General features: G+C 40.9%; 3 protein-coding genes and 1 pseudogene across 5 annotated transcripts in view; 2 read left to right on the forward strand and 2 right to left on the reverse strand.

The window, feature by feature from the left end:
* The window catches only part of LOC148853368 (signal recognition particle-related / SRP-like protein), a 40,917-nt gene extending 35,448 nt beyond the window's left edge, over positions 1–5,469 (forward strand). For both annotated transcript variants that reach the window (XM_088984774.1, XM_088984773.1), the window contains exon 14: positions 4,928–5,469. In XM_088984774.1, coding sequence (XP_088840900.1) covers positions 4,928–5,149 — 222 coding nt within the window. In that variant the 3' untranslated portion in view covers positions 5,150–5,469. The remainder of the gene's footprint in view (positions 1–4,927) is intronic.
* Positions 1,259–3,288, forward strand: LOC148853369 (cellulose synthase A catalytic subunit 4 [UDP-forming] pseudogene; annotated as a pseudogene).
* Positions 5,470–6,377: 908 nt separating the features above from the next.
* LOC148853370 (uncharacterized) lies at positions 6,378–9,703 on the reverse strand. Of its 2 annotated transcripts, none has more exons than XM_088984777.1 (2): positions 9,448–9,703; positions 6,378–8,807 (listed from the first exon to the last, which is right to left on the reverse strand). In XM_088984777.1, exon 2 carries the CDS (start codon positions 8,748–8,750, stop codon positions 7,569–7,571), a length of 1,182 nt encoding a protein of 393 aa, XP_088840903.1. In that variant the 5' UTR covers positions 8,751–8,807; positions 9,448–9,703; the 3' UTR covers positions 6,378–7,568. The 2 variants fall into 2 exon arrangements, with proteins under 2 accessions (XP_088840903.1, XP_088840902.1); XM_088984776.1 differs by having other exon boundaries at positions 9,508–9,648.
* LOC148853371 (uncharacterized) lies at positions 6,524–7,363 on the reverse strand. The gene has a single exon (XM_088983234.1). It carries the CDS (start codon positions 7,361–7,363, stop codon positions 6,524–6,526), a length of 840 nt encoding a protein of 279 aa, XP_088839360.1.
* Positions 9,704–9,741: the final 38 nt, after the last annotated feature.

Consider the following 9,741-nt stretch of genomic DNA (forward strand, 5'->3'; position numbering starts at 1 on the left):
GTCGTTCAATTGTTCATAAATGATTGTAGTTGTATTAATTGTTCATTAAAACCTGGATTAAAGATTAGTAGCTAATTGTTCATTAATTATTAAAACCGAACCAATAACCGTACCCAAACCAAACTGAATTTGGTTAGGGTTGGTTCGGTTCTAAATTGTAGTCCAGTTCAGTTCAGTTCGGTTGGGAGAGATGGTAAAACCGAATAGTCGGTTAGGTCTTCGGTTCTAACCGAATGTTATGGACGCATTCCTCGGGAAGACGTACCATCGTCGCTGGCAGCAACAGGAACCTGACCCACCGCCAGCAGCAGCAGTGATCCAATGATTCTCATCCTACTCAGTTTGGCAACAGCAGTCTCATCCAGATTAGATTAGTCATCTTGCTTGTTCTTATCTTATTCTATTGCTCTTATCTTATCTTGTTAGTAGATTATCAGATTAGGATTAGCTTATCTTATCTTGTTAGTAGATTATCAGATTAGGACTAGCTTATCTGATACTTAGCAAGATAAGAACTGGGAGTCTCCCTAATCAGCAAGGAGTCTCCCTAAGATTAGGACTCTTGTAATCTCCTATTTAAGGAGCTGCTAGCAGTCAATAAAGATATCGAATATTCAGTTAAAGAAGTGAGTTAGGAGAGTTGGTGATCTCTTGAACAAATCACCAAAGGCACCAAGATAGGTTCATCAAGAAGGGACAAGGGAAAACATCAGGTTTTCCTCGTAGACCGACCCGTGACGAGATCCTATTCCCGGGCCCATAACAACTTGGTATCAGAGCCTACCATCATGGGAGATCTGGAGCAGCTATCATCCAAGGTCCACGAACTGGAGCATAGGCTCGTGGAAACCCGCGTGGAGGTTCGTGAGGTCAAAGACGATGTCCGGGAGCTGCGACGCTTGCTGGAATCGTATTTCTCTAACAAGGAGAGGGATCCAGAAGGGGCTATAACCACAAACAGCCGCGACCAGACTTGACGGAGTCATCTAGCGAACAGCAGGTCGTCGCCCCGGTAGCTGCAGTCATCCCCAAGTACAGCAGGCTGGAATTCCCGTCGTACAACGGCAACGGAGACCCCTTAGGCTGGCTGTATCGCTGCGAGCAGTTTTTTTGGAATCAACGGACAGATGACCGGGATAAGGTAAATCGTTCTATATTGCTAGAAGAGGATCGTGTTAAAGCAGAAACAGAACGTGCTAAGGCACCAGTAGATTTCACTACACTGCAGCTTCACAATTTGATGTATGAAAAATTCATTTTGGGAAAGCCATAAAGGTACGCAAAGATTTCAAGTCAAAGTATCCAGATATTGAACTTGTGCCTGAGGAAGAGTTTTTCAGTTCAGCCCCTCAAGATATTAAAGGATCTGTACTATCAAAAGACAGTGCACATGACCTGATGCTAAGGCGGCTTAATTTTGAGCTTTTCCGGCGAAAAGAACTCTGCAAACTTCATGAGAAACTGGAGCAACACAAGAAAAGCCTTATGGAGACCATTGTACACCGAAAGAAGTTCCTTTCAAGTCTCCCGAAATCTCTGAAGAAAGCATCCTTGGTTGTCCAACACCAACTAGAGGTTCTGCATACAAAGAAATTAAAGCAGCATAATTTAGCAGAATTAGTGCCACCTCCACTCTATGTGATTTACAGCAAGGCTGTAAGGGAAGCCATGTGCTTTCTGATGGATCCTCAGCTTGGAAAGAAGCTATGTTATGTCCAGTTTCCACAGAGGTTCGACGGTATTGATCGCCACGATAGATACGCTAATCGCAACATAGTGTTCTTTGATATCAACAAGAAAGGCTTGGATGGGATCCAAGGACCAGTCTACGTTGGAACTGGTTGTGTCTTGAACAGGCAAGCATTGTATGGCTATGACCCACCAGTGTCTGAAAAGAGACCAAAGATGACTTGTGATTGCTGGCCTTCTTGGTGTTGCTGTTGTTATGGTGGATCAAGGAAAAAGTTGAAATCAAAGAAGGGAGAAAGAAGTTTGTTTGGAGGGTTTGACAGCAAGAAGACGAAAGTGATGGCAAAGGACTATTCCAAGAAAGGCTCTGCCCCTATCCTTGATCTTGAAGAGATTGAAGAAGGGCTTGAAGGATACGATGAGCTAGAGAAATCATCTCTCATGTCTCAGAAAAACTTTGAGAAGTGGTTTGGACAGTCACCTGTCTTCATTGCTTCAACACTTATGGAAGAAGGTGGTCTTCCTGAGGGTACCAACAACACAACCCTCATTAAGGAGGCTATTCATGTTATTAGCTGTGGCTATGAAGAGAAAACTGAATGGGGAAAAGAGCTTGGATGGATTTATGGCTTAGTCACAGAAGACATATTGACAGGGTTCAAGATGCACTGCAGAGGATGGAAGTCAGTGTATTGTGTTCCTAAACTAGCTGCATTTAAAGGTTCAGCTCCTATAAATCTTTCAGATCGTCTGCACCAAGTTCTCAGGTGGGCTCTTGGATCAGTTGAGATATTCCTTAGTTGGCATTGCCCTCTATGGTATGGCTATGGAGGAAAACTAAAATGGTTAGAGAGGTTGACCTATACTAACACCATTGTTTACCCTTTAACTTCCATTCCTTTGCTTGCTTACTGCATCATTCCTGCTGTCTGTCTTCTCACTGGAAAGTTCATTCCCACTCTGAATAATCTTGCTAGCATATGGTTCATTGCCCTCTTCCTGTCCATCATAGCCACTGGTGTGCTTGAGCTCCGATGGAGCGGTGTTAGCATTCAGGATTGGTGGTGCAATAAACAATTCTGGGTGATAGGAGGTGTCTCAGCTCATCTTTTTGCCGTCTTCCAAGGCCTTCTTAAAGTTCTTGCAGGAGTTGACACCAACTCCCACTGTAACTTCAAAGGCTGCAGATGATACAGAGTTTGGTGAACTGTACCTCTTCAAATGGACTACACTTCTCATTCCTCCTACAACATTGATTATCTTGAACATGGTTGGAGTTGTTGCTGGAATATCTGATGCCATTAACAATGGTTATGGCTCATGGGGCCCCTATTTGGGATTGATGGCTCTCAAGAAGGACCTCAGAACATCTTATGCAACTTGTTTCCTGATGATACTGGTACTGAACTTCCCCATCAGTCAGCTAAGCTCTTTGTTGGTGCTGCTGTTAAAGTCTTGGTAGAATGGTGTAATTTACCATCGGCCAAAGCCTCATGGCTCCCATTGGCAGAGTTCCATGCCACATCCAGAGTTCGAGCTTGAGGACAAGCTCGTAGTCCAGGAGGGGAGTAATGTTATGGACGCATTCCTCGGGAAGACGTACCATCGCCGCCGACAGCAACAGGAACTTGACCCACCGCCAGCAGCAGCAGTGATCCAATGATTCTCATCCTACCCAGTTCGGCAACAGTAGTCTCATCCAGATTAGATTAGTCATCTTGCTTGTTCTTATCTTATTCTATTGCTCTTATCTTATCTTGTTAGTAGATTATCAGATTAGGATTGGCTTATCTTATCTTGTTAGTAGATTATCAGATTAGGACTAGCTTATCTGATCCTTAGCAAGATAAGAACTGGGAGTCTCCCTAATCAGCAAGGAGTCTCCCTAAGATTAGGACTCTTGTAATCTCCTATTTAAGGAGCTGCTAGCAGTCAATAAAGATATCGAATATTCAGTTAAAGAAGTGAGTTAGGAGAGTTGGTGATCTCTTGAACAAATCACCAAAGGCACCAAGATAGGTTCATCAAGAAGGGACAAGGGAAAACATGAGGTTTTCCCTGTGGACCGACCCGTGACGAGATCCTATTCCCGGTCCCATAACACCGAACCGAACCAACCGGTTGTACACCCCTACCTCAATTGTTCATAAAAAAGGCTGTAAAGGTGGCCACCCAGGCAAATAAGCTGCTATCAACACCCCTGGCCAGGCTAGTGGATTTGGATGGCCATGTTACTGCTTCGAGGAACTCTTTGCCAGACCACATAGATTTGCACTTTTTTTATCATGCAATTTTCATTGTGGGATTTGATGTATACATAACTAGAGGTGTAAAAAAGGGTTGTGCCTCCCTCCCCTGGGATATTTTGGGGGATCGGCCTGACATGGCTCATGGCCCAAGCCTGCACAGGCCCATGCCGGGCCAAAGTTATTTATCTAAAAAAATTGAAAAAACTTGAAGTTTTAATTTTATATGAATTTTGATGTATACAATTGCTTATATATATAATTATTAAATAAAATTCAAAAAAATGTTTATTTTATTAATATATTATATACTATATATTATTATATAATTATAATTTATATTATATATTATATGTATTATATATAAATATATAAAATATATATGGGCCATTCCCGGCATGGCCCATCGGCCCATACAATAATCGTATCGGGCCGCGGCACGGCCCGGGCTGGGCTGGCTCAAAACCGTGCCGGGCCACAGGCGGCAAGGCCCGATATACACCTCTATACATAACATCTATGTGAACAAACTAGACAATGATCAAGAAAATGTGAACAAGCTAGATATTGCACTAGCATCATTCCCCAATTAAAACTGATCAGGATGATGATCCTAATATTTGATTATTAGGCATCTTCTGGACCATCAGAATGATGTCTTAGTGTGGCAATCAGTGAGCAATTACTAATTGGAAGTTCAGGGCATTCCTACCAATAAGATCATGACATGAATTGGATGGTTGGGGAATGCTATTTCAATGAGCCAGCATGCTTTTTGGTATTATTAAATGTACTAAATGAAGCAAGCACCACGGTTTACTGGGAGGCTTTTTTAAAAGAAGTGCAATTTATCTATTGGCTATTGGCTATTTGCCAAAAAACAGCCTGCTGCAAGTCAATATTTAGGGCAATTGCCAATTGGGAGTTGTATCATGGTGTTTGTTTCTCTTACAAAATTGATATATGATCTGCTTATTTTTCCTTCTTTTCAGAGTGAGAAATTCCTCCTTGAGAACCTTGATGCTTACGAGTCTGCTGTCAATGATCCTAACGTCAAAGGAGTTCCCCGCATTGATGTCTTCCCTCCTGCATTTCAAGCTATTCCTCGCAATCCCATTGTTTTGGACATTGCCTTCAATTCAATTGAATTCCCATCCCTCGAAAGCAGGATGAAGAAAGACAGGAAGGGCTTCATCAGCAGGTTTTGGGGATGAGGTACATACTTTGTTTTGATGGTTTTTTCTTTGTCTGAAGAAAATTGAGGATCTTGAGACCAGGATAAAGAAAGAAGAGCGTTTCTTATTAGGATTTACCTTTGAAAGTTGCAATGAAGCGTTCATCCCTGATGACTTAAAACTTTTGACAAATTTTCTTGGAAAAGCATTTAAATTTAATTTGTTCCTCAAAACAAAAAGTGACTTCCATGTACTTTTCACAAATCTTGTATTGAATGGTCATTCATAAAAGTGTTTATTGATGGACTTTGTCCTGGCATTTAATATGCCTGCTAATATTTCATTAGTTTCAACTCAAATGGCGTGTGAAGATAAACTTTGCGTTTATGAAGAATCTATACCTCTCTGGAGATGTGCATAATAATAACCGGTATAGTTAAGCGAAGGATCTCAAGGACTTGGGAATATTCCACGAGCAACATTGTTTGTGCGCCCCATACGCCCCAAATGTTCTATGTTCTCTCTCTTTTTTTTTTGAAATATCCTTACCAAGAAAAAAAGAAAATAAGAAATAGTGAAATTTTGGACAGTTGGTTTAATTTGGTGAAATTAGTACACATGGATCTGCTGCTGTCACACTGCATGAAGGGGAGACCATCTTATAAGCGGTGACTATATAAAGATTAGATGGTCTCTATCTTATACATCAGTGAATAAACGGCAGTGCACTTAGATCAAGAGATTTTTATGCGGGCTCTGTTCGGGAAGTGTGCAAATATAAAAATGATCAGAACAAATGCAAACTTTGCTTTTATTTTGAATGTAAACATGTTTTTAAATCTTTATTTGCTGTCATTTTCAAAATATAATACTAGTAAAAGTGAACCGCATTTGCACTCTTCCCAAACAGAGCTGCAGTTAGTGCTTCGGTTGTTGCACTATTGTTGCCACAAACCATTTTATCCTCCTATTGGCTTGAATATAGATGTGTAGGGTAGGGGTCCCTGGAGGCCTGGACTGGCCAATTAACTGAATTATATAAAGAAGATAACACATGTACATGCCACTATGCGAGATAAAAAATGACGTACAAAAAAAAAAGTTTAAAGCCCCATCTGTCATTGTTAAATTTGGCCTTTGTTAATCAAATTGGAGGCACTCTTTTCTTTAAATTTTATTCACCCAATTAAAGAGGTCAGCTTGCTAAATTGATAATTACCATTTTTCAAAAAAAAAAAAAAAGTGCCTTAGACCCATCCTCATCCACTGACCTATTGTTTAATTGTCTTGCAGAATGCAAAGGATGTCTCAAATTTACATGAACTTTAAATTGCAAAGGCAGTTTTATACAAAAGCCCCCTGCTTCGAATTAGAACTTTGATTTAAATATTTTTTTATGGTGCCAAGAGGGTATTAGGAACACATGTTGCTATGTTTGGGAGGTAATGCATCAGGTTCTAAATGCCATGAGGCTTCTGGGATGCTGTATTTTCTGACCCCAGGCACCCTGAAAGCTGGAATTCGATGAGAGAAAGCAAGCATATCTGCCTGTGAAACTGTGCGAGTCAACTCAAAGTCATCATATCGTTGCCTCTGAAAGAAAGTCATACAACCTTTGACCTCCACCAACCTGACTATTCTCATGCATTTTTCCTCAGTGAAATCTGAAAGGATTTCGACCATCCAACATTGATAGCTTTTGTAATCAGACTGCTTCCACTTGTTGTTCCAATTCTTGTACATGGCCCAAATCTCACCTTTCATTGGATAGATCTTGTAGAATGGCTTGGTCATGCTTCGTTGGCACTTAACTGAATGGGAGAACCATGACATCTCTAGGTTAAGAGTAGTTCTACCAACTTTAGACATTCCAGAAACAATGGGTAAATTTTCTCCGTGCCACTGGATTTCGTGATCAAGAACAGGTTGAGGTTCCAAGAATGTCACACATACTTGGTTCACTAAAACAACATCATTAATTCGGGCATATTGCCGAGGCATGAAATCTGTACCACTGTACACAGCCCATATCTGACCTCTGGTAAAATCTTGTTCAGACCAACTGGGCTTCAAGGATTGATTCTCTGGATAGGGTCCTATCAAAGGAGCAGAAAAATCGGCATGGGGAAGAATGGCCAACCAATTGCTAGAATTCATGTTGTTTGGGCATTCAGGGTTGACCAGATCATCAGGCAATGCCATTGGGTCCAGCTCAAACGTACCATCTACAATTCCATCCATCTCCCCACCCATAAACCTAAATGCTGGAACTTTGTGGGAAAACATGTATAAATTATTTGAGGGAATGTGAAAAGAGATTGGTTTTCCTTTGTCTGTGCTTCTTTGGAAGACACTTTTGAATCCCTCAATCTTCACAAGGATTGCACCGAGTGCACCAACATACTTTGAATAATCTGTTAGGAGCTCTACTATCTCAAATCTGCATGTTTGAAAATTTTCAGGGTTGAGAGACCATTCGTATAGGTCCCAATTCTTGTACACTGCCCAGACCTCGCCACCCTTGGGATAAATCTCGAACTGTTCCTCTATAACACCATGACCCCAAGAGCATACGTGGGAAACAGCATTGGCCCATGCACCTGCTTTTCACTTGACTCTGGATCCAAATGAAAGGTCCCACAAGCAACTGCAAGCCTGCCTCATACCATCTCCATTCATCTTCTGTAACAGGAACAGGTTTCAACCATGTGACAATCAGTTCAAACTCCAACTTCAGATTAATCTGAGCATATCGATAAGGCACATTGGCTCGATAGTGCACAGCCAAAATCTGGCTCACTTCAAATGAATTAGCCTTTCTACTGTTCTCAGAATTTCGAAAAACTGGGTTATGGCCTTCTGGAGCCAAAGCTTTTGAAAGCAATGAAGCATGCCTATGCGAACTGGAAGACTGCAACACCATAGGAAAATTTATACTTTTTGCATGTCTATCTTTACCTCCACTTCTTACAGCGTTTATGTGAGCAGAGAAGCTTCCCCCTTGCAAATCGTTTCTCTCCTGTTGGTCGTGGACATTACAGTTATCCACCAGGGTCAATCCCAGATCTCTGGTCATCTCCAAAAGCATCTCTTTTGATATGCCATCTTCACGACTTCGATATGAATTCTCACTTGATGTTCCATATCTGCAAGGGCTATGTGCAGTAGCTACAGTTTCATAGCTTGCAATATCATGATTGGATGATTCATCTGAATTTGAAGAACCAAGACTTGCCCAGATCGCCTCCCTCTTTGAGTTGAATGCAGAATGCTTCTCTTGATCTGAAAGCACAGAAAATGCATCCTTTATGAGTCCCAAAGCTAATTCAGTACCAGTGAACTTGTTTTTGATGGGTTGCAAAAGGGTGACAAGCTTCTGATACTGGGCCTTTACATCAGAGTCATTGGCCGATGGAGGGAGTTGAAGAACCCAGTGATAGTCAACTCCAGTCCCTGTAACCTTGGAGCTTGAACAGCATAGTACATCATCACAAACAATTATCATCTGATTGATGTTGTCAAGCTCTGGAAATAGATCTTTTGCCTTCATCAACTTGTCCCTGGCACCTATATAATCGTTGTTGGCCACCATTTTTTCTGTATTTTCCTTTTCTAAGAGAGCCTCTTTATAGTGGTTCATCTCTCAATTCTCCCTTGCTTTCTTTGAAGATACCAGCTTGCGGAACCGGTAAAGTCTCTGTTGCCAAAACCCGTGTTGATTCAATAATAGTCTAACACTGAACAGCTCGACTATTTGAAAAGTAAAGGTGAATATAAAATCCAAAATCAGAATATCTCAGAGACCTAACCAGTGACAATGGTTCTACATTCTAATTTATAGTTCATTTAAATTTAGTTTGACGTTTTTGAAGCAATTAAAAAGAGGGGAAAAGAGCCTGAAGATATACTGAGGCTAAAAGAATGGAGCTTCATCGTGTAACCAGCAATAGAAAGATAAATATGAAAATGTTGAAGACAAAAACAACCAGAGGATAAAACAGTTCAGATATCGAACGTATAGTTCAACATTAATGAGGTTGCAGGATTTTATACCAGCCAACTTATCTTTTACATTAGCAAACGGGCATATCAGAAATCCAAGTTGAACCGTAAGGCTTGATTTTATATCCTTCCAATGACTCTAGGTAGCAAAATCAACGACCCAGTAAACCCCAATACCCCCGTCTTCTTACTAGTGGTTTCTAGTACAAATTTAACACTGAAATTGGCATATTATGTTCAAGAATATACCAGAATGGGAAGGAAATGCAATCTACAATTATCGATGTTAATGTGAATTAATAAAATAAAATAAAAACTACAAACAAAAAGCTCACTGTCACAACGGCTTAAGGCAGAAGCGAGCTTAGGGCATTGATACTGAAAGAGAAATTTACAAGGAGACACTCAAGTTTTCGGTGCTCTGGATCTTCGGTTAAAGCGCGTAGAATGGATAGATAGATCGATTGAACTTAATGCAACTGCGCACTATGACAGACACAGTTCACAAAACCTCTTCAACTCCGAGCAGTTTTCTGTTTCCTTTTACAACACAACGGCAAAGCGAAGAAACTAAAGAAGACCTGGCAGAGTGGCACCTGACGCTGTTCAGAATAATAAAAGAAAAAAGT

The sequence above is a fragment of the Nelumbo lutea genome, chromosome 4, assembly GCF_056320005.1.
Source record: "Nelumbo lutea isolate HS-2025 chromosome 4, American lotus-T2T, whole genome shotgun sequence".
NCBI lineage: Eukaryota > Viridiplantae > Streptophyta > Magnoliopsida > Proteales > Nelumbonaceae > Nelumbo > Nelumbo lutea.